General features: G+C 47.8%; 1 protein-coding gene across 8 annotated transcripts in view; it reads right to left on the reverse strand.

Annotated features, from left to right (window-relative positions):
- The window catches only part of arhgef4 (Rho guanine nucleotide exchange factor (GEF) 4), a 187,741-nt gene that overhangs the window by 91,486 nt on the left and 71,106 nt on the right, over positions 1-25,149 (reverse strand). For 5 of the 8 annotated variants that reach the window (XM_063206812.1, XM_063206811.1, XM_063206815.1 and 2 more), the window contains 3 exons: positions 4,780-9,501; positions 1,865-2,146; positions 124-253 (listed from right to left, as the gene is read on the reverse strand). In XM_063206812.1, coding sequence (XP_063062882.1) covers positions 124-253; positions 1,865-2,146; positions 4,780-9,501 — 5,134 coding nt within the window. Of the gene's footprint in view, positions 1-123; positions 254-1,864; positions 2,147-4,779; positions 9,502-10,386; positions 10,786-18,125; positions 18,215-25,149 lie in introns of those variants that run through there. The other 3 variants (XM_063206819.1, XM_063206813.1, XM_063206816.1) reach the window with 3 other exon arrangements.

Below are 25,149 nucleotides of genomic sequence, written 5' to 3' on the forward strand. Positions count from 1 at the left end.
ACAGAAACTCACAAAAACACACACAAAGCTTCAATTTTAGCAAAAGCAGTGATAAACATTAGCAAGAGTTCTCGGCCGAACTCGAGCAACAGTGTACCAAAGCAAGATAAGAGTGTGACTTACAGGGGTAGGACATGCGTCGTCTCCAGCCCAGGCAGTCCAGGCCGATGGGCGTGCTCTGGGAGAAGCTGTGGGCTCGCAGGGGCGTCCCGGTGAAGGGATCCATGGCGGAAAGGGAGAGGCGCGTCCTGGCCTGTGGGGTGTGGTGAATGGTAAGAGTCAGCTGTCAAAATTAAAAGTAAATTCATGGTGCAAGTGCAACAGATATTACATAGCTGTTACACCATTTACTCCATTGTACCTAATGAGATAGATAGACTGTGTTGTTACTGAAAATCACTTAAAAACTAAAAAGGACCCTGCACAAACTTGATCCAACCAGTGCAGAGACAAGTACACAGGTCGACTGGTTACTCACATAATGTGTGTAACAGAACATTTCTTTCTTACCTTTACCTTTACTTTTGACACCTCTGGTGAGAGTATAGATAAATACGTAGATACATACCTTGATCACAGACATACTGTATTTCTGTATGTAGAAGGAGTTGGGCGCTTCATCAACAATAACTTCTGAATTTTTTGATAAGTTAACTACGGGAAACACACTGCTTAAAAGCATGCCTCCACTTTTTAATGCAGATGTTGGCAATTGTTTGTAGATACTTGATACACAAATGCCACAATGCAATTCAATGTCTAATTAAAAAATGAAGAAGAAACTACAGGTAGTCAAGAAAAATGAATACAAATGTGCAAAAAGATAGCAAAAAGTAGAGGTAGATGCCAAGACATGAGAAGGGTGTGGATGTACAGTAGATGAAGAAAAGAACAAGCCTTGAAGGGATAGGCCTGAAAGCAGAAGAAATTAACCCACTAAATGAACCCACTAGTTCAGGTTCAGGAGGAAGAGAAGAGAAGAGAGGTACTACTAGGAACAGACACCAGGCCAAAGGCAGCAGCAGCAAAGAGAAGAAGACAAGAAAAGAATGCAGGAGGGCAGAGCACAGTGGCTCATTAGAGAAGAGCGACTTGCTGGTGACCAGCAAACCGTGAGGAAGAGGAGAAGAGAGAAACTACTAGGAGCAGACACTAGGCCAAGAGCAGTGACAAAGAGACGAAGAGGAGAAAAAGACAAAGAGGAAAGCAGGCGGGCAGAGAGCACTCGCTGGCAGAGTGGAAGAGCGACGGTTTACCCTGTGACAAGTGACCAGAGACAAATAAAAGAAGAGGAAACGAGACAGGTGCAAGGCAGGAGGACAGGAGGCGTTCGCTGGTAGAGTGGACACCAAAAGGTGACCAAAGACCAGTGACAAAGAGAGAAAGAAAGTAAGAGAAGAGACAGGAGAAAAGCAAGAGCACAGAAGGTGCTCACTGGCAGAGTGGAGGACAGCGACTGGTGACCAGTGACCAGTGACCAGCAACCAGCGAGGAAGAAGAGAAGAGAGAAACTAGGAGAAACTAGATACAGACACTAGGCCAAAGGCAACGAGAAAGAGATAAAAAGGAGAGGAAATGGCAGGAGAAAGGCAGGAGGGCAGATAGCACTCGCTGGTAGAGTAGAGGAGCAACTGATGACCAGTGACCAGTGACCAAGAAGAAATGAATAGGAGAAAAGACAAGAGAAAGGCAGGAGGACAGAAGGCGCGTAAGGCAGTGACCAATAACCAGTGACACGCAGCAAAGACAGCAAGAGGAGAAGAGACAAGCGAAAGGCAGGAGGACAGAGTGCTCTCGTAGGAGAGCAGAGGCAAAGCGACGGGTGATGACCAGCATCCCGTGACCAGCTTACGGCCTCTCTTACTTTCTCCATCTCTCCCGGCTGCCGGGAGCTCATCTCCCTCATGGCCCGGTCCAGCCTCCTCTTCCGGTTCTTCTCCTGCTCGATCCACAAGTCGTCCGAACAGCACCTCCGTTGGCGGTACACCTGGACCGGTTCTGGTGACGTTGCGGTCGTGCCCGCGTGCGATACGGGCCTGACGGGGGCCGGGCTTCGGGTGTCCCGGCGTGGTGTGTCCACCAGCTCCATGAGCCTCTTGGCTGGGGTTGGTGGCAGTGTGACAGGCTTACTGCCATCTAGTGAGGTCTTGAAAGGCACAGCAATGGAAATCAAGTCAAGTTTTTTTTCTGTCTAGGCTTGATGTGTAAAGCAACTATGTCCTTAGTTTAGGGAGCTTTTTTTTTGACTTTTTTGACTTTATTGATAGGACAGTCTGAGAGATGGACAGGAAGTGCACAGGGAGAGATGGGGAGGGGTCGGCAAAGGACCCGGGCCGGGAATCGAACCCGGGTCAGCTACATGGGAGGCGAGCGCACTACCGGTTGGCCACAGCAGGGCCGAGCTTTTGTTTTTTCAGTTGTCCTAACAGTTTTAAGTATACTTGTCTCTCATTTTAACTACTAACAGGACCCACCCCTCGATTGTTATTATTGTGGTTAGGACATACATGAGACAGCAACACAAGTTAAGAACCACTAATGATTTTTTCAATATTATTATTTCAAGGTTTAACAAAAACATTACCTGGCAATGCCTTAAGCTTTACTGCTGCTTTTCGTAACCTGTTCTAAGCCTTTGGTCTATGTAAATCGACCGTGTCTCTATTCTTTTAGCGATTAGCACTGTCTGACCCTTCAGGGTTCATTCGAGGTTTCCACAAGCATGTCATGGGGAGTGTCAACCATGTCATGCCACAACAGGTGCCGACAAACAACGGCATTTGGAACGCTGAGTCATCATAACATCCTGGCATTTTCACCACCCGTACAGTACTGTACGAATGGTATTCACACAAAACCAGACTTTCCAGACACTAGAATAGGCCAGAGCCCATTTCCTGTGGCTGTAATTACAGAACTAAGAAAAGCCGTTAGGACCCAGCACTTCCCAGCGGGGGGTGCTTGGCTATCCCATCATCCTCGCTGCCTGCAGTTCACCAACGGCCTCTAGATGGAGCTAGACTTTTATTTTCCTGGCTGGCCTTGGCCAAAGCATCAGGCAGGGACGACTGTTGTGTTGTGTTGTATGTATGCTAACACTGGGCAGGCTGTGTTAGCAAAATGAATGGAAATCTACCACCACAGCTAACTGACAAGCATGGTAAAGAGAGCTGACACAGGCTTCTAAATCTTCATCGTCTCGCTGTGTGTTTGTGAGGGGAGGCAAGAGGCGAGATAAAGAGCGACTTGTTCTACCTCTGGCCTTCAGGAGTGAACACAGACACATTAATACACTCTCTCTCTCACACACACACACACACACACACACACACACACACACACACACACACACACACACACACACACACACACACACACACACACACACACACACACACACACACACACACACACACACACAGACGAACATGTGCGTACACACACGCACACACATAGAGGCACACTCACATACACTCGCGCTCGCACGCACACACTCTCACATGAGCGCGCACACACAAACACAGAAACATTTGAATGAAAGGGCTGACGGGAAGGAGAGTTAGAGTCGCACTTCATCAGTTGGATATTTATATTCAGTATTCAGTGCCATGGCCGGACAGAGCCAAGTCGAGAGGGTAGATGGTAGCGGGTAGAGGGAGCGCAAACACTTGTGTGTGTGCTTCTGGCTGTCTCCCAAGCGTAAACAAGCTCCCTTTATCCTCCTCATCCCCAGTGACGCGGGACGCATGGGGCTAGCTCAGCCACTCAATCATAATGTTGCCCTTTTTTGAAGGGGGGTGGGGGGGATAATGAGTTAGTCTCTCGCTGGGGGTCTTTCACACTCAAACATATTTTTATACTGTACATTACGGTAAAGGTTACACAGACATGTTTTGATGTGTGGTTTCTGTGTCTTCCAAGTGAAAGCCGTTGTTTCTTTTTCACCTAGCAACTTTTACAAAGGGACAAAATCCAACTGGCATGGTAATTGGGGTGGATCTTGGCCAAGTTTCTCAACAGAAACTCGACAGTTCTTTTCTCGGCTGGATTTGGTCGGCTTGATTTTGATTATGCGATACAAGGGTGTCTTTTGAAACTGAAAATCCGCTGGAAACTGCTTGTTCAAAAAACAATCTCTTTCTGGTTCTGTGATTGTACAAACTGATTTGAACTAGTTTTGCTGACCTGACAGAGAAGTCATCAATCTTCTCCAGCACATGTCAAAACGAAACAGTTATGCAAAAACCCTGCGTTCATTCTCAAAACATCTGTGTTCATTTCAACTCAATTTGAGCGCACAATAATAAACTACTATAGGCCTACTAGGAAAAGCATATTCCACATTTTGTGAACATCTGTGCTCATACCAGATGATTACATATATAGAACAGGATCAGGATCTGATTATTAGAAAGACTTTATAACACCCCTACCTCACTGTGTACTCACCAAAAAATAGCACCATGAAGCATAGCACATTTTAATAAAGGAAATACCTGTATCAGTATGTTTATTTTTACTGCAATAGCGTGTGTGTGTGTGTGTGTGTGTGTGTGTGTGTGTGTGTGTGTGTGTGTGTGTGTGTGTGTGTGTGTGTGTGTGTGTGTGTGTGTGTGTGTGTGTGTGTGTGTGTCATTTAATCTCTATATCAGTGTGTTTAGTTTTACCTGCACATTGTAGTTTGGTTACAGTCAAATGGCATTTCAATCTTCTGTGCTAACGCCTGTTGCATACAATTCTGATAAATAAAGTGCTCTTTGCCTATGATTTTGAACTCACCTCAAGCTCATTGCTGGATGTGGATGCCACCAGGCTATTCTGAGACTGGCCCTCCAGAGACCCATCCTCCCGCGGGCTGAGAGGCTCCTGGGGACTCAGGGGACTGAGGGACCCCATGGGACCCGCTTTGGGCTTCAGAGTCTTGGGCCTCTCCGGGGGCTCCGACAGCGCCTCCACGCTCATCCCCTGGCCCAGGAGGATGAGCGAGAGCGCACTGGAGCGTGCCGGACCGTAGCGGAAGGCCCGCCGCTGGGCAGCAGGCCTGGGGCTCATGTGGGGTTTGGGGCTCATTGGCCGTATTGGTCCGTCTACGGCGTCACAGGTCCCGGGCGACCGGGTAGATGCGGGTCCGGCCGGACTGGCTGCGGAACAAGGACTCAGGGGTGACAAGGGGGTGGAGTCAGGGTTAGGCAGGGCTTCAGAGTCATCGGAAGATTGTGGGCCAGAGTCCGAGAAGCTAATTGACAGGCCATTAGGTGAGGCTTTTCTCCGACGGCCTTCTGACCTACTCCCCTGTGACGAGTCGTCCTGACTGTCCTGCTGTAAGGCCCTCTTACTGAGGGGGTCGCTGTGACAGAGAGTGCGGGGGCTACCGGGCGAGCCGGGAGTCCCGGGAACGCTCAGCCTCTCCTGGGCCGTGCGAGTGGCGTAGTCACTATGCACCTGCCGTGTACCACTTTTTGGGCTGTCTCCTTCTGGCACCGACATGGTGCGGCGTAGAAGCTCTGCTTCCTTGGCCTTCCGAAGCTTCTTCCAGGCCTGCTTTCCTCCACCCCTGCTGGGCTGCTCCTCTCCCCCCTCCGGTCGACCCGGAGCCCCTTGCTCCTCAACAAACTCTTTGTCCAGCAATCGGGACTCAAACAGGCTGGACAGAGACTTGTGGGCCTGAGATAAGCGCAGCCGCAGGCTCAGGCTGTCGCTGCTCTTGCTCCTTTTATAGTTCAGTGCATCCTGACCAGCAGGGGTGAGCCGGTTCTGCGTCGACTCGGGGCTCCCTTCTTTGTTGTCCGTCTCCTCCTTGCACAACTGGCGGACGTGCCGTGTGCGGGGCGCCGAGGAGTAGAATCCGTGGTCCTCGTCCTCCTCCCCGTCACACGGTGATGGCGAGAATGTTGGTGTCTGCTGCAGGGCTGGCTGGTGGCCGCCGCCATCACCCTTGTAGAAGACATCATCGTCCGAGTTGTCACGCTCTGTCTCTCTTGGCTCGAGGCTGTGTGTCCTGTAGAACAAGAGATCCACTCCTCCGCCGTCCGCGGACTCGCTCTGTGCTTTTTTATTATTGCCGTCCTTGGTGGCGCCTTTTCCCTTCCTGAAAGAGGGCATCTTTGCAAAGACGGAGAACTTTGAGCCCTTTCCCTTATTCTTCGAGGATTTTCCCGGGCCCCCACCCCCTGTGTGAGACGCAGATTGCTCATCTGTCTCCTCGCTATTGGTGCTGGTGGTGTCCAGATCCTGAGATGAGGCCGTGGGGCTCCTCTTCCGCCTCTCTGCAGTCAGGTCCTCGTCAACCTGCAAGGTCGCGACCTTTTGACCACTTGCAAGGTCAGCCTCACCGGGCTGCTCTGCCTCTGCACAGGTGGACGTGACTTTGACATAGTTATCCACGGCAGGGCTCTGATGAGCTTGATGGCACGAGGCAGGCATAGTGTCGGAGGAGAAGACTATGGCGTCTCTCGCTTCTCTCTCCTCCCCAGCCGGCTTCATGCCTGTCCCTCTGCCTCTTTTCTGCGCTTGGCTTTTCACTTCGTCATCCTCAGCCACCACAGCATTCTCCTGGGACCTGTCTGTCTCCAGAATGGGCTCAAGGCTAGGCACCAAGAGTACGCCAAGCCCCAAGTCTGGATACGGGTGCCTCACTATCCTTACTGACGTCTGGACAACATGAGAGGGTGAGGAGGTAGCTGGACCGACTGAACTGCAATCCACAGAGTCTTGACAATCACCGCTGATTGTGCTGTTGTCTACGCTGTTGTCAGTGCTGCAGCTGTCTGATAAGAACTTGGCTGATGTGTATGGCTGACCCTCCTTCTTGTCTGGCTCTTTGTTATTGTCCGACTGTATATTTTCAGTGTCCAAAACGGGAGCTAAAGAGTCACGGTCGTGCCCATTTTCTTGCGTTTGGGGAAAGTCCGGGGTGGAGGCGGTGATAGCAAAACTCGGTATTCTGCTACTGTCTTCACTGCACTCTGGAGACTGTGGGGAATGTGTGTGATTATGGTGGCAAAGCTGTTTCTCACTGTCGAGATACTCTTTCTGCTGTGCAGGTTTTGTCAGTGCATCCTCCTCAGATAGGGTGAATTCGCAACGCCCACCATCTGTATCATCTCCCAACCCTGACAAGGCAGAGTCCTCACTGCTCCAGTAAGGTTCAAAGTCAAGTGGCCGGAGGAGCTCTTCAGTGTTGTCGTCCGACTCCTTTTCTGTCGGGCTCACAGCTCCGTTGGGGATCCCCAAGACTGTGTCTGTGGTTTCTGTTCTCGCCTCGGTTTGGGCGTGGGTGTGGAAAAGTTTATCGCAGTCCTCAATGCCACTTTCCGATCTGTCTATGGAGATATGCCCAGGGGTGCGCTTGGAACTATTTGACTCCACCACACCACTGCTGGGGCCCACAACAGGCTTGGTGTTGTTGTTGGAGTCGGAATGCGAGGAAGACTTGCCGCCACAGCAGCGAGGCACGAGCTCATTCAACTGCGATTGGACCTGCTTTGCGAGCGTCGACGTGTGGGTGTCCAGAGTGATCTCTATAGTCCTGAGATCAGAGGCCACGGTGGCGATGATATCGGCCTGAAGAAGTTCCGTTTCATGATGACGCCTCTGCTCAAGGTCGCTGAGGTTTCCACTTCCCGGTATCCTGCTATCACCTGCGTCGGTCTTTGTTTTTGAATGTGATTTGTCTGTGTCCTCTGCTGTTTTGTCTGTAGGGCTGCGTTGCTTTGGCTGCTCAGCCTTCTTGCTCGTTAGGCTCTGCTGTTCTTCGTGATCTGAAAGCACATGTGTGTGAGAGTTTGATTTTAGGGGTTGCTGTATGGTCTTTGCATCCTGTTCCTGTTTTAAGTAAACACGGCAGCTCGGTTTATCCTCCTCCTCCTCCTCCTCCTCCTCCTCCTTCTCCTGCTGCTTGTCCTCCCCTCTCTCTTCGTCTTGCTTCTTTTTGCTCTCCTCCACTGATAAGGCCTGTTGCCTTTCCTCCCCTTTCTCTTTATGGGCCCGTGTGTGCAAAGTGGATAGCCTTACATCACAAGTCTGCAAGGGAGCGTCCTTGCAGCCGCTGTGGGGGAGGGGTGAACATTCCGCAGGCTGCTTCACAGTGTCAGATTGTCCTATATTATATGCATTGGAGTCTGTTTGTAGGCTAATTGACTCTTTGTGGAAATGCTCATCAGTACCCCTATCTTTGCTTATTTCGAGAGAGACACTCTCGTTACAGGTTAGCAAACGGTTGGCAGTTTCTTCACAACTAATGTCTTTCTTCTCAAGAGCCTCACATGTTAACTTGGGGGATGTAACCTCATCCTTGCGTGCTTGAGGAGAAGCCTCTGTCCCTGTTTCCGACGGCCGTTGCTCTCCTTGGCCCGTTTTCAACGCCACACCATTCAACCCAGTCCTTGAGCGTGAACAAGGAGTGGCCCGCGGTGGCTCAGAATGAGTCTCCGAAAGGGGGCATGGAGGGATGGGAGGACGAGGGGCTGACAAGGGAGGAAGTCCGGCCTCCCCGGGATCTGTTGAGTTTCTAACGGCACCGTCTGTCCCTGTGAGGGGATCCTGTTCCGCTATAGTGCTCCTACACACCTGAGAGTCGAAACACAATATGGCTGTTTCATTGCTGGGCTTTGTGTCCGTGTCTGGGATACACTTCGGGGTCTCGTGTGAAACGCTCCGACTGTGCTTACTACTACATGTGCTTTGTTGTGCTTGTGTGGCAAGTCCGTTAGTGTTTGTGCTGCTGTTCTGTTCGCTACTATGGCTCTGCAGTGAGATGCAGTGTGTGTCAGTGCTAAGTGCTGCAGAGCTGGTGTCGGAAGGCTGTGCTGCTTCAGCTCCTATTGTTTTAGAAAAGGACGAGTCTATGCATGTTGCATCTGCACAGTGTGAGTCTGCAGACAAGATCTTTGTTTCTGAACTGCATGCCTCTAAGCTGATGGTGCTGACTATGTTGGTAGTGCTGCCTGCGCTTCCTGTACTTCTGTTCTGTGTATCTAGACAGCTTAAGTGATTAAAAGCTGCGCTTTGTGTGCTGGTGTTGTCTTTACATGGTAAGCGATCAGCTGGGGCACCTGCACTGCAGGCCGATAAACTGTGCTGTTCTAAATGCTTATTAGAGTCTGTGCTGCTGCTGCTGCTGCTGGTGGTGCTGGCCTGCGTGGGTCCACTGTCTAGGCTGCTGGAATTCCTCTGGGGCCGATGCGGCCTACAGTCCTGGGAGAGGCTGCTCTCCTCCAGTCGCCATCCCTTATAGAGGTCCTTGTCCTGAGCCCCCCCCTGGAAGACAGAGGGGCAGTCCTCCCTGTCTGGGCTAAGGTCCGAAGAAAGCGCCTCGTTCTGCCACGTGTTGTTGGAGTCAAAGTAGTCCTCTGTCGAACTCTCTTCTGAGAGAGTCGCTGCCGCAGGCGACGCAGGGCCGTTGTTCCACAGCCGGGGATCGGAGTCGGAGTCGACGTCGGCGGAAGCCCCCGCCCCTTCTACACCGTCGTCATGCGGGGCGCCCTCAAGGGAGTCCTGGACCTGGGGAGGAAAAGAGGAAATGGATTGAGATGGGTATCAATGAGGGCAATCGCAGAGCACAGCACAACTACACAAAAACAAAACCACAATGTTATTATTGAGGCGGCCACGACAGAGCCTGAAGTCATTTCTGCTATGGTGGGAGTCGGATGAATTTGATTGGGCTAAACTGGAAAATTTAACCTGACAATAGGTCAAACCCCTAGTTTCCTGAGTCTTTTATTTTTGGTCCCCTACGGGGGTTTGGACTGTTGTGCAGAGATAAGGGGGACCACATGTTGGGTTGTAAACAACACTGTCTCGTCTCGCCACTAATTGGGACACAGTTCTCCCTGCACCTGCAGGGCAGTAGTGTTCTACAAAACAGACAGTGTACTCGCGACACCTGACTGCACAGCTATGTCACCAACAACTTGATCACACACGCCTTGAGTATTTTAAGTATTTTTTTGTGAAGCACATTGAACTGCTTCTGTGAAATGTGCTATACAAATAAAAATGCCTTGCCTTGCCTTAATTATTTTCAGTCTTTCGAACATCACAGAACTGTACACAACAGAAGTGTGTCCATACTAAACTTGGACAAGGTTTAAAAAACACAAGCAAATGTTTGCAGGTCTGTCCATTAGAAACATTTAGTCTACTCTGAAAAATCTTAAAAGCTTGCAAACAACACAACAAAAAAGTGATCTTGATATCTCATCCTGTCAGACACGTATTCGTACACAGTACAGAATGCAGTTCATTCAACACTTGGGCTCAAGCCTTATTCTTGAGCAAATACACTAAAAAATAAGTTAAATCAATCATCTAAGTTTCAAATGAACACTGCATCTTTTGCTGTGCCCAAACGAGCCAAACCATTGTCATTGGGGTCAGACTTACACTCCAGAGGCCGAGGACCACAGCTGTATCCACGAGTAGAGCAAATCCCCAGCTGAACACAGCCCCCATTGGCAACCAACAGCTCTCTCTCTCTCTCTCTAGTTGTTCCTACATTCTACGTGTTGAATTAACACTGCAACATTTAAACGTGTCACACTCCTCCATGCGTCCGACTCTCTGTTCACTGCTGGTTAGGTCTACTTTTTCTCCTCTTGTCTACACTTGTCTACACTTCACACCACTCCCCCCACTCTCTCCTCTCCCTATCTCTCTCTCTCTGTCTTTTTTCCCTCCCTTTTTTGTCTTGTGTGTTTATCGGCCATCCATCGGCCATCCTCTTGGGCGAATCGGGTCCCCACAGAGCAGTGGGCCGTGTTAAATAACAGAGGATTCCCCCTTGGCTCGGCTGGGGAGCCCGAGAGCTTGGATGCACCGATACACATTTTTTCACTTCCGATCCGATCCCGATATCTAAAATTGGAAATCTGCCGATACCGATACTACTCCGATCCAATCCCAAAACCATATATATGCATGGATTTCAACTTGAGGTAGGCCCAAGTAGACTATTTGGTCAGAAAAGGAAGTCAGAAGAACAAAAAAACAATTAATGAGTGAAAAGTAACGAGCAAAAAACTAACAATCCCATCTTGAAAACGAAGTATTATGATTTCAAATTAACATTACACCTGGCTCAATGTCAGTATCACGAAAATTCCGATACTTTGGGAAAATTCCGATCCGATCCGATCTCTGAATTATGTTGATATCTGAACCCGATACCGATACACTGATACCGATATCCCATCCCTACCAGAGAGCTTGGTCTGCACTACCTGAAGGAACTCGCCTGCAATAATATCTACACGCACACACGCATGACCCCCTCGACCACACACACAGACAGAGAGGGAGAGATGGAGTGGAAGAGAGAGGAGTGCTAGGGGCAGAGATGAAGAGTTGAAGAGTGAGAGTAAAAGGGAGAGAGGGAGAGAGGGAGAAACTTGGTTGACGGGAGAGAGGGAGAGTCTCAGGGAGAGAGATGAGAGATTAACGTTAAGAAGGGGGGAAAGTGGGGTCTGTCTGAGCAAACAGTACAGTACATGTCGTCCCATGTTAACATCATGAGGCAGACATGTGACTTTTTTGTAATAAACAATAATCTACAGGGCCTCACATTGCTCATATAAATGCATGCTGATACTGAACCAACAGTGCAGCAGACAGAATACAGTAGATCAACCCACTCCTTCAAATTAAGTACTTGTGAGGCATGGTAAAAGACAACACATTGTATACATGTAACGGTATGTCATGTACATGAACATTCAGCTACAGCTAATAGATCAGACAGACACTGGTGGGCTGAAGGAGCACCAGAAGGACACTGATGTTTGAGAACTTCAGCAACTTCATATCTGAGGCGCATTTGACTGTAACCAGTATACAGGAAGCCGTCAAGCGGGTATCTGTGAGCTGGAAAAGTGGCCAGTGCTTCCTCTGGGACGTGGGGGTTATCATCCTATAGGAAACAGAGCGGAGGCTGGGGGCTGGGTCAGCTGGATTTACATGTACAACAACGGCGGCTGTTATGTAAACTAGTGGAAGGTCATGACCTGCAGACTTGATAAGAAAAGAACGACAAGAATTCATCTTACTTATAATGTAGAATATTATGATGCCAGATCTTACATATTATAGAATATTATGCTGCCTGTAATACATATAGTTACTGATATAAAAGTAGGTCGATTTGGACACTTTTGCACACAAAATGGGGAGAAGTGGCCATGTTTATCTGAATTGAAGATTCACATATAGTGAGGGGCTGCTAATTGGGTTGTTAAGAGAACTGCTAGCCAGTTATTCTTGCACGACATTCAGCCCTCAGTGTGAGACGGCTGTGCCTGTGTGTTATTAATATCCATGTCAGTGCTCAACGTCTCAGCCGACAGCTTAGCCTACCCATGTGGTCGCAGGTAGTAAACAGTCTGTTCTGTGATAGACAAGGAGATTGGGTGGGAGGGGCTTTACAGAACCTAATCCCAGCACTGCCTCTGCAATGACAATGATGGTCGTGTCATCATAATTTCCCTCGATTCAGCCACCCACATCCCCATCCACATCCACATCCCCATCCGCAGTGTTATTTTGGTGCTGTGTGGAGTGGAGTCCTTTACGGGGCTTAACAGGGCTCATGCAGACATCACGCCGTCATGGCGGGCAACGGTGCTGAAAGACAGGGCAGGTCAACGGATGAAACGGGGCGGTGGCTCGCGGCTCGTGGCTGACATTGGTCACTCAGTCACACGCTGCGTATTAGCACCGTTACCGCCGCCTCTCACTCTATTTCTAGTTCCACACACCCACCAGGGTCTCTCTCAGCCTGGGCTCAGGGCCTGCCTGTCGCTGGACAGCTGTTCCACTCCACTAATTAGGTCAGATCATGTCAGCATTGCCCCCTGTTTACATCAGCCTGGTATTTAAAGGCACTTTGTGAAGTCCACAAATCATACAATATATATGTACTAGTGTTATTCAAAAGAGCAACATTTAATGCAAATAACAGAAATATTACGCACTCTTACCTACTACTGAATAAAATGAACCATTGGCAAATTCAAGTTTAATATTGAATAATCAATTGACAATCATGAAAATCGTGAAAATAAGTATTGCAATGCATTGTCATGAATCGATGCAGTATATCGTGAAAACGATTTTGTTTTTGCACATCCGTATACTGTATATGAACATAACATACTTCGTACAAGGAACACAAGGGTATTTCCACCTGTACTCAGCTCCATCAACTGATCTGATCTGACATAGTCAGTCATGCAGAGTGGATCACACCCGTCACTTGCGTAATAGATGCCGCAAGATGAAAATGAGCTGCTTTGCAAGAAATGGTCACACCAGAAGTTGTATTCAAAACAAGACACGACAAGAGAGGGGGTGGCTGTTTAACTGTTGTTTACTGTACAACCACTGAGTTTACTGTACAACTACTGTGTGTGTGTGTGTGTCTGTGTGTGTGTGTGTGTGTGTGTGTGTGTGTGTGTGTGTGTGTGTGTGTGTTCGCGTGTGTGTTCGCGTGTGTGTGTGTGTGTGTGTGTGTGTGTGTGTGTGTGTAAAGTAAGTGTGGGAGTGTGGGAGTGTGAGAGTGTGAGGGAGGGCGTCTGCTACCACGGTGATAACCCCCTTACCCGGTGCTAACTTTACAATCCTAGCACGGGCACAGGTAATCTGGGCTAAGCCCATCAGAGCTGCCGCGGCTACTGCACTGTACGTCAGACCACCTGCTGCTCAGGGCACTGTGTGTGCGTGAATGTTTGTGTGTGAGAACTCAAGTTAACATTCACTGAAACTAAAGAGAGAAAAAAACACACAAACAGTTCTAAGGCAGTTTAGATTATGAGACTCCAGCATGGATGTTATTACGTACACATCGGTACATGAAATAGGGAACACTGTAGGGCAAGGTTAAGTCTAAATTGTAAAGAATTAGCAAGATTAGCAAAGTCAAAAGGTGGAGGCTAAGGATCAAGTCCGCATTGCCTATTATATAGTGGCACGCTACGGTAGTGTGCTGCTGGCACAACTTCCATGCTGTATCCCTGGCAGGCAGCCAAGTCAGAAGGTTACCTTATATTTTTTGAAGTCGGCTCAACTGCTTATTTCTGTAGCCACTGCAATGCTTTATGATCCCTTGTTATGCTCCCATTTTTATACATCTACAGTATACCAGAGTTCATAAGCTGAGGTAATATATTTTAGATAAAGGGCAAGCTGTTCAGTGCTGACAGGTTTTGAACGGATTGCTGCAGCACACATGAACAGATGTTCTGGTTTGGAAAAGGCATGCACTTCTTTCCCTCCCCTGCCAGAGCTGTGTTGGAATTCAGTCGAGAAACGACGTAGCCGGCTTGGGTGTGATGGGATATTCCATTGAAGCAGTCAATGCACCATTACGGTATGTGATCTGGCTCCTGGGCTATTTCACTGGGAACTGGTGAGTCAGAACCTCAGTGGAGGTGATAAACATGAGCAGGGCTGCTGACAGTTTTGGCAGGGCCCGGGACAAAGTCATCTGAAAGGGACAAAAACCCATATACAATACACAATGTAATGAAGACCCAATTCTGGGCCTCCCCTGCCCGTGGGCCCAGGACAACTAATCTGTTTGCACACCCCACAATTGACTTTCCTGAGCATGAACACACCGGATGACACCTAGGTCAAGGAGGAGTGCCAAACAGTCTGATGTTACACGAACCCTAGTCTTCCTCAGCAAAGACCATTAAAGCTTCCTGTAGACAGTATACTATTACAAAAGGAAGCAATCATGTGTCTGACAAGACACATGGGTCTGACAAGACACATCGGGAGAATTCACCTTCCAGATTCTGTGTAGCGTATTCTCATTCTGAAAGTGTCTGTGGACAGTGTTGGGTAAGTTACTTTTTTAAAGTAATTGGTTACTTTACTTTAGTTACTGCTTTCAATTGTAATTGAATTACTTTACTTATTACTAAATTTAAAAAGTAACTTGTTACTTATTACTTTACTTTTCGCGGGAAAAGGGATTTTAACCAGTGTAGTGGCACAACTCATAATACACCTGCTTCCCCAGGTTGTAGGCCGGCTGTGTAGATATTTTAATATGGGAAAACTGTACCTCTATGGAATCCCTCATATAGGGCCTAGGGTTATTGTCATTCTCACATCTAAAATGCTTTTCATGATTGCCCTGTAAGCTTAGTCCTATTGATAACAGTGTCAATACATTTGAATCTAGTCTAACATTACTCCATAGAATAGAATAGAATAGATTTTTATTGTCATGTCAGCATGAAAATTGCCTTTGGTCTCACAGAATAAAAACAGAATGAGTAGGGTGAGGTGGCCATACCAAACAGAAAAGTTGTAGGTAAGGACACTCTAGGCTTACATATCCTCTCCTAGATGTTGCACCTTAGCCTTTCAGTTTCCTGATTAAAAACGTCCTTGGATTGTATGCATCAACATTATTATTAAGGATTCTACGGAATGCAGAATTCGTTCGTGCTGGAAGATGGTGTGATCTGGCACATTTTAATAGCCTGAAGAACGGCCTCAACGCAGTAGTTGCTTGTGCTGTTGTTCTCACGTTATTCCCAATTAGTCTACTTGATTCGCGCTGGCTGCTGCTGCAGACGGAGCTACCCAAACATTTTTTTTGCATTGTATCTAACCAATATGTCATCAGTGAGCACAACAGAGGCCATGGCATTTGCGATGGGTACAGCTGTTTCATTCATGCATTTGCGCAACGGTTGACTCGGAATGACTGTAGATTGAACTGTGCAGCGAATCACTTTCACTTTAGAGTAGTAGAGAGAGTAGACTTTTATTGTCACTATATAAATATAGCGAGATTATGTTTAGTAGTAACCCACAAATGCCCACAAAAAAAAGTAAATAAATAATATATAAAAATCCATAAAAATCCATGTGCATCTCACAGTATCGATAGTCCTGAAGTATTGAGGGGGGGCAGGTGACGTATTGAGTTCAAGAGTCTAATGGCAGTAGGGTAAAAGCTGTCCTTCATTCTCGTAGTGCGGGCACGCAGAGTCCTAAAGCGCCTGCCAGATGGTAGCATGGTGAAGAGCCTGTGACCAGGGTGTGTGTGATCTTTAAGGATGTTTAATGCTCTGTTTGTGCAGTGTGTATGGTGGATCTCCTCAAGTGTGGGTAGTTGGCATCCAATGATTCTCTCTGCTGTTTTAATGATGCGCTGTAACATCATCTTGTTGTCGTGTGTGCAGCTGGTGTACCAAGATGTAATGCTGTATGTAATTCACCTGTAGAAGTTAGTGAGCAGATCTCGTGGTAGCTGGGCCTTCTTTAGAGTGCGAAGGAAATATAGCCTTTGGGATCCCTTTTTAGCCATTGCAGAGGTGTTGGCGCTCCATGACAAGTCCTCGCTGATGTGCACACCCAGGAATCTGAAGCTCTGTACAACCTCCACTGGCTCCCCTCCGATGTTGATGGGTTGGTGGTAGTGGTTGCCCTTGCCCGAGTCCAGGATCACCTCCTTCGTTTTCTTGGAGTTCAGGGCCAGGTTGTTGTCTTGGCTCCAGCGTGCCAGCTACTCCACCTCCTCTCTGTAGGCCGACTCGTTGTTGTCAGAGGTCAGGCCAATCACGGTTGTGTCGTCAGCAAATTTAATGATGGTGTTTGTGCTGTGCTTAGGATCACAGTCATGAGTGAAGAGGGAGTACAAAAAAGGGCTCAACACACATCCCTGCGGCGCACCTGTATTTAGGGTGATGGGTCTTGAAAGATGTTTTCCCATGCGTACAGACTGAGGTCTGTCACTGAGGAAGTCCAGTATCCATCTGCAGACATGGGGACTGAAGCCGAGGTTGTACAGCTTAGTGGCCAGCTTGATAGGGGGAATGGTGTTAAAAGCGGAGCTGTAGTCAATGAACAGCATTCGCACATAGCTGTTTGGTTTCTCCAGGTGTGAGAGGGCAGTGTGAATGGCCAATGAAATGCCATCCTCTGTAGATCTATTCGCCCTGTAGGCAAATTGATGCGGGTCGAGGGATGGTGGAGTGATGGACTTGAGGTGTGCTAGCACCAGTCTTTCAAAGCATTTCATCACAATAGGTGTGAGTGCTACAGGGCGGTAGTCATTGAGAGACTTGATGGCCGCCTGCTTGGGAACAGGAACGATGGTACTGGTTTTCAGACAAATGGGGACTGCAGCTTGTTCTAGGGAGATGTTAAATATGCAGGTAAAACCTCGTGCTCGCTTAACCGAACCTCGTGCTCGCTTAACACCAGGCCTACATGTGGGGCATTGTCTATCAGTTCAGTTGGGGAGTGAGGGATGGGTCCCTCATCTAACCGTGCAAAAAAGTTGTTGAGGTCATCCGGGAGAGTTGAATTGTGAGATCTGGGCAGACAGGGGTTTTAAAGAAAGGTTAGAATAAAACTTTCCAGTCGGATATCGATCAGTTTTTCCGGACTGTACACTGCACATGCACTTACTGATTGTAAACTGACACTATATCTAAGTAAAACAATATTAAAAACTACAAAAAAGAACAAAAAGTGGCATTTGTTTTGGGAGCTCCGGGCTGCAGCATCTAGATGCGCCGCCATGGCAACGAGAAAGAAACCTTTCACTTTACCTGGCGTAATGTTAGAAAAAAAATGATGGTGGAACTCCAAGTATTGTAGTATGTGTTAAGCACATCACAGCGCAACGGGCTCATGAAAGTCCCAGTGAAAGACCTTGCATGCACGAGGAAGGAACATCAGTCTGCGTGTGCGTGCTCTCACACACCCTCACCCGAGAGCTCGAGAAGGGCTGGGGGAAAAAACAGCCCAGACGGAGAGCTTTGCGCATCTAGAACTAATATCAGCAAACCTGAAGATGATTTAAAGGCTCAAATAACGAGTAACGACCGTTACAGCAGTGCAGTAACTGTAATTACGTTACTGAAATTTGAAGAGTAAGTTAATGCGTTACGTTCCTAAGTTACTGCCAAAAGTAATTAAATTACGTAACGATGTTACTTTGTAACGCATTACCCCCAACACTGTCTGTGGACAACAGTATCTGCTAAATAAACAAAACGACAGGAGGAAAGTGAATTATCCTACTTTGATAACTCCTAGCTTAGTCTTGAATGACTTCATCAACTACAGTATACACGCATAATAGAGTGTAAATGGCTTACTTGAAATGCACAATCATGGCTCGCCTTGCGCTGCACGCCGGGCTTCAAACTGTAAACACCCCATGTGATTATGGAATAACACACACGGCTATGGCCTAAACAATGTCACTGGAAACTAAAATGCTAATTAGCCTGCTGGTCTGTTGAGAAGTCCATTCATTCATATCCCACCACCAACATCCGATCAGTGGCAGAACAGCAGTGACAATAAAGTCAGTTGTTGTTTTCCCCTATTAATCTCGGCAAAAGGGGTTGGTGATCTGATCTCTCCATCTATGCTTTGCTTCACACAGTATGGGGGTGGGGCGCTGAGTTGCACCACCTAGCCCCACATGGAGTGTGTATTGTCTGCGGGTGTGTGCGTGTTTTCTCTGTGGGTTTCTTTGTGTGTGCGCATGAGACAGAGAAAGAGAGAGAGCGTGGAAAAGAGATTGTGTGCGCGTACGTGCGTGCGTGTGTGTTGATGTTCAGTGTGAATGTGTGCATTAGTGTGTGTGAGCGATACTGTGTGTGGGTGTGTGTGCGTGTGTGTGTGTGCATGTGTGTGAGGGAGAAAGCGAAACAGAGAGGGAGAGAGAGAGAGCAATAGTGTGTGTGTCAGTGTGTATGTGTGTGCACCCATAGCATAATAGGGAGTAGGGTTGCAATGGAAGATAGCATCTTTCCACCGCACTGCACTCTTGTCTATCTCAGCATTTCGATCTGCGCGAGTTCCGCACTGTACTGTACTGTGCCGCTCCAAGCCAAGTTGAGACCCAGCCTCCGCAATGTGTGTTTGTGTACACGTGTTTGTGTGTGTGTACGTATGCGTGCGTGCGTGCGTGCGTGCATTTATGTCACTCCGAGCTCCGAGTTGCGACCCAGCCTCCGCAGGACTCTTGTGCTACACGGCCCCTGATTCGGCGATTCGGCAGACTGCTCTGCTCTCTGTGCCAAACCAGACTGCTGAGGAACAAATACAGCCAAAACACTTATTATCCTCATATTGCCTTACAGTACAACAAAGAGGTTGCGGCTCTCTTCCCTCCCTCCCCACTTCTATCTTCTATCTGCCTCCCTGGCTCAAGTAGCACCTTCCTTTGTTTGGGTACGTCCTAGTCATACAAATATTAAATAAGTGACATGTCTCATATATTTGCTCCCAATGAATGTTTTTGAGCTATTTGCCTCGAATGGTAGAGAGAGTTTGGACGTTCCAATTCATTTAATATTTTTAAGCCCTGGACAGTGAGACTTTGGAGACTAGTGAGGGTGGTGAGTGCGAAACACCATTCCCTGTCCTCACCTGAGTGTCTCACTGAAAAAGGTGATGTGCACCACTGCTTATTGTGCACAACAAAACATAAACTGCCCTTCTTTCATTCCTCCCTTCCTCAATCCCTCCCTTCCTATCCCCAGTAGCCCATTCCTTCATCTGACTGCGTTCTGACTGGTGTCCATAGCCGTAGTCTAATAGTTAGGGAGGTGGTCTTACGATCAAAGGGCTGCAGGTTTGAATCCCACCTGTACCCCTCCCTTCACCTCCATCCATGGCTGAGGTGCCCTTCTGCAACCTGCCTAACCTCCCATTGCTCCAGGGACTGTAACCAATACCCTGTAAATAACTGGAAGTCACTTTGGAAGTGTCAGCAGTGTAATGAAATGAAATGTAATGTCCTTCCTCCATCCACAGCCGCACAGTGAGGTTTGCATTGTTTATTCAACACTAATGGACAGTGCCATGTTATGCACTGCAATGTTCATTCAGCCGAAAAAACGAGGGCTGGTTTTTCAGCTTTGCTGTGCCGTACTTGGCTAATGAAAAAGCAGTAAACGGTGGCAGAGTCATGCTGTGTCTCGCTGTACTGGGTAGATAACGGGCAGTAGAAAAGGGCCTCGTAATGGCCCCCGTGGTGCTGGTGCTGGTGCAATGACTGCCACAGGCCCAGGGTTGCCAGATAAGACTGATGATTTCCAGACCAAAAAAATGCTAAAAACCCACCTGGAAGCACTGAATGCTATCCATTTTCAACTAATTTCTATTGATTACTATGGCCCTAAATCTGCAGATAAACCCACCCAAATGCCCTTTTTGGCCTTTTTTTTAACCCACAGACGGACATCCTAAACAGCAGGAAACCGCCCAATCTGGCAACACAGCTAGGTCCCCAGAGGTGAGTGAGGACGCTGGTGTAAGTGGATATCAGGCCCCCTCCCCACACACTCCAACCACCAGCCCAGCCCCTCAGACCCAGCCCCTCAGTCTGCCGTGTCTCTGCAGTGATTGTAATAGTAGTGGTGGAGGGAGAGGCTGTCATGGGGAAGCTACAGTAGAGGAAATACAAAACCCAGGTAGCTGATGGTGCATTATGCGGAAAACACGAGTGGGACATGCTGAATGATAGTCAACAATCTCAGTCTCAAAGACAACCTGAATATTAATTATGGCAATGCAATTGTTAAAGGTAGTGCACTTTTCATTAACAGAAAACAAAAAAAGCAAGCAAGCAAGCGCTACTCAGTGACGCATGAGCTCAGTCTGCCTGTGTGTCTGTCTTATTGACAATGTTTTGTATGAATTACAAGTACACCACTGTAAAGGGATAGCACACCAGCCCCCATCGACTCAGTCTGCTGATCTGCCTTTACTGTAATAGTGGTGCTGGCAGAGGTTCTGTCATAGCAGAGACAGGGGAGAGAAATACAAAACCCAGCTAGCTGACTGTGCAATATGGAGAAACATGGGTGGGACTGAGGACATGCTGTCTCAAGGGCAGCTTGCATACCAGTTATGATGATGTTAAATACTTCAAATGAATATAATAATACACCAAAATAAATACATACATAAATGTAATTTCTGTCAGCCGGATGATGATGTGACTGAACAAAACATTCTATATGAATTAAAGGTGAATGAAAACGAAAACATTCTCTATGAATTAAAAGTATGCCTGTGGAAAGAGAAAGCACACCAACAGATCCCACCCTCTCCGGTCTGCAGTTACTGTAATAGTGTATGGGGTAGCAGTATCATTGTAAAGACAGGAGGTGTGAAGGAGGTCTAGCTGACTAAGCACGAACGAGAAGCATGGCAGGACTTCCTGATGCCACACAAAAACCTAACCCTGAAACTCTGCTACATTTGGCCTGACAAACTATTTGGAATATAACTGTATAGATTTTGCACCATTAATATACAATATTAACATGATATTCACCTAATGATCTTTTGGCTGAGAACACAAACAGGGCTCCTCTTACAGTAGGATATTAGACCTCTCTGAGCAACTGAAACATGACAACACTCCAGCCTTGACAAGCTACAAAGTAAACATATTCAATAGACATATATTGTTTCTTAGAGACAATAATCTCCAACACTGATATCAGATATGGTGCTTCAACACTATCAGCCCTGGGTAGTAGGACATGCTAAAAGATCAGACTACTAAACTGGAGTCTGTGACAACCAGAGGCACAAATAAGAAAGATGATAATCTACAACAAAATTGCATTTTAGAGTCCAGTTTGTCAATGAAGCAGGAAAGTCTGAATGATCAGAGTCTGCCATCCTCTCTGTAGCCCCCCTGAGCAAGAGTCTATGATACAACCAGAGGCACAAAAGTGAAAGACGATAAACTACAGCCATATTCTATGTCATGGCTGTATCCAGGTTGTCCAAAAAGCAGGAGAATCAGTTCAGGATGCAGAGATGGTTGGAATGGAGTGGGGAGGGGGGTGGATTTGAGTACAGGAGAGAGAGAGGCGGATATCGCGTGAGTAGCGGGCTTTCCAGTGAAACTGTACAGCCTGGAGGAAGTGTAAGCTGATAGGGGGTCAGAGACCAGGCGACACCTGAGAAGGCACAGCATCTCTGGGGCTAAAGAGGAGAGGATGAATTGAAATGCTCCCCTTTGGCCCAGCCCACACTCTCACACTCAAAACAAAGACTGGATTTATTTGCATTGTGTTGCACTGTACACATGGTCTCTCTCTTACATACAACACATATTCTCTCTCTCTCTCTCTCTCTCTCTCTCTCTCTCTCTCTCTCTCTCTCTCTCTCTCTCTCTCTCTCTCTCTCTCTCTCTCTCTCTCTCTCTCTCTCTCTCTCACACACACACACACACACACATACACACACACACACACACACACACACACACACACACACACACACACACACACACAAAGCTCTGCTTATCTTGGTCATCTCCATATGGAAAACAATTTCCTCATAAGCCCCAAAATGGTCCAAATAGTCAAAATTATCGCTGTTGATAGCAAAACAGTGCTACGAGCTGTATGAAATGGTGTGTACACACTTAAGCCCTAAAATGAGACTATGTGGTATGAAAAAAGCCCCGATGGAAAAGCTGGCGCATGAAATCACTCAGGGGCGAGCAGGGAGGGACGGCATTCGCTCAGTCAGACGTGCTGTGATGTGGGAGGGGCGTTGCCAAGGGATACTGCACTCAGGTGTGAAATTCGCCAGGCTCACAGCATGGAATATGACTGTGTGTGAGTGAGTGAGTGAGTGAGGGCGTATGTAGTATGTGTGTGTGTGTGTGTGTGTGTGTGTGTGTGTGTGTGTGTGTGTGTGTGTGTGTGTGTGTGTGTGTGTGTGTGTGTGTGTGTGTGTGTGTGTGTGTGTGTGTGTGTGTGTGTGTGTGTGTGTGTGTGTGTGTTTGGGCGAGGGTGACTGTGAGTGCATGTGTGTGTGTGCTTGTATGTGTGTATGCCTGGCCTGCCTACTGTGCATCAGCACTACTGAGAGTTTAGATGTGTGTCTGCACAAGTGTGTGTTTAATGGGCGTTGGGATAGTGCTCATGGGTACTTGTACAATGTGCTCCAAGCAGGTGTACGTATCTGTGTGTATGTCTTTATATGTGCCTGTGTCTGTGGGTCTCTGAACTGTATGTGTGAGTCTGTCTCTTGAGTGTGTGGGTGATTGTGTGCTTGTGTGTCTGTGAGTGTGTGTGTGTTTTTGTGTGCTTAAGTGTGTTTGTCAGTGTGTCTTGAGTGTTTGTAGATGATCAGTGGCGTTGTGTGCTTGTGTGTGTGTGTGTGTGTGTGTGTGTGTGTGTGTGTGTGTGCGTGTGTGCGTGTGTGTGTCTTGAGTGTGTGTAGGTGAATGTTGGCGTCACAGGAAGCTGGTTTCCGGCTGAGTCACAGCTCTGCTTGAGGGGGGGGCTGCCTGCCAGTGCGACCTTCTCCTGTCGTGTATGTGTGTGTGTGTGTGTGTGTGTGTGTGTGTGTGTGTGTGTGTGTGTGTGTGTGTGTGTGTGTGTGTGTGTGTGTGTGTGTGTGTGTGTGTGTGTGTGTGTGTGTGTGTGCGTGTGCGCCCCATGTGGGAGACAGAAGACTGGAGACTGTTGTCCGCCTGCAGTGTGCGGCAGAGCACATGCTGTACTCTCCTCTCCTCTCTTTCCCTTCCTCTCATCTCATCTCCTCTCCTCTTCCTTCCCCATCCTCCTCTCTCCTCTCCTCTCCTTTTATCTATTTTCCCCTCCTATCCTCACCTCTCCTCTTCCTTCCTCACCCACTCCTCTCATCTCATCTCCTCCTCTCCTCTTCCTTCCCCATCCTCTCCTTTCTTCTCCTCTCCTCTCCTGCGGTTTGCGCCCTGCTGTAGCAGCCTCTAGTGCACACCTCACGCCTCACACACACACATGAACACACAAAAACCCAGAGCAGGCAGCATCCATGGGCTAAAGCCTCCCACATGATGCTTGACTACAAGCCATAATACCTTAATTGTCATCAGGACCAACTCATTATCTCTTCTCTGCTCTACTCTGTAATATGAAAGCAAAACCCAAAAAGCAGGCAGAATCCACGGACCAACGCCCCTTGTATGATGCTTGGCTGCAAGCAATAATTCACCTTCATTTTCTTCAGGAGGACCAATTAAGTATCTCTACTGCTCTACCCTACATGAAAGCAGAAACAGAAGAGTAGACAGACAGCATCCAATCCCTAACAACTGATGCTTGACTGCAAGACATAATTCACAACCATTTGTTCCATCAACAAAAGTATCTTGATTTTTTTCCACTACTCCACTTGACACATGAAAGCAAAATAAATAAAAAATCAAAGCATATTATTCATCCTAGAACCAACAACAACAATCGACCGCCACTCGAGTGTCTTAGGAACTTGTTAGCAACTGCACAGCAGAGATGTATACAGTAGAAGTACTGTAATACATGTACTGTAATCACAACAAAAGTAGTTTGACATTACATAGTTTTAAATAAATAATATCATACTACTAGTGTTGTACTTACATTGGTAACTAGTTCTACGTCTTTTATATATCACTGCTGGACCTGTAAAGGAGATGATACACAGGGCAACTATTTGGGCAACGTTGCTGGACAGCGACATCATTGGCTCCTAATTTTCCAATAAAAAGACTAAGGAAATTTGTCCACTTCTGATCCAATTCCTACTGATGAAGTGTTGTAGTGATAAACCGCTCAAATAAAATCTTATTGCTCAAAAGAGTTGCTCAAAAATTGCCTTGTGTATCATCACCTTAAAGCAAGAGTGTTGAAACACTTTGCCCTGGCCCCACTCCAAGCCAGGCTGGCCCCCCACAGACGTGAGCATCAAGCCTGGCAACACCACAGATGAGGTGTGGAGGGCGATTACGTAGGTAGACTTGCCTGGGGGATATAGTGTGGTGGATTCTCACGGGCCAGAGGGGTGAGAGATCACAAGGAGGGCGGAGGGGTGTGATGAGATGATGAGGGTGGTGTGTGTGTGTGCGTGCGTGCGTGCGTGCGTGCGTGCGTGCGTGCGTGCGTGCGTGCGTGCGTGCGTGCGTGCGTGTGTGTGTGTGTGTGTGTGTGTGTGTGTGTGTGTGTGTGTGTGCATGTTCAGGGGAGATGGCTTTACAGGGGCAGCCATGCGTTGAAAAACGTCAACTTGCTATGCTGTCATTACACACTGCACATGCAGGCAAACAGGTAGGGGCTGCTGAGCTGAGGTGGCAAGGGAGGTTTGTGGTGGTTGCTTGTTCAGCATGATGGT

The sequence above is a fragment of the Engraulis encrasicolus genome, chromosome 9, assembly GCF_034702125.1.
Source record: "Engraulis encrasicolus isolate BLACKSEA-1 chromosome 9, IST_EnEncr_1.0, whole genome shotgun sequence".
NCBI lineage: Eukaryota > Metazoa > Chordata > Actinopteri > Clupeiformes > Engraulidae > Engraulis > Engraulis encrasicolus.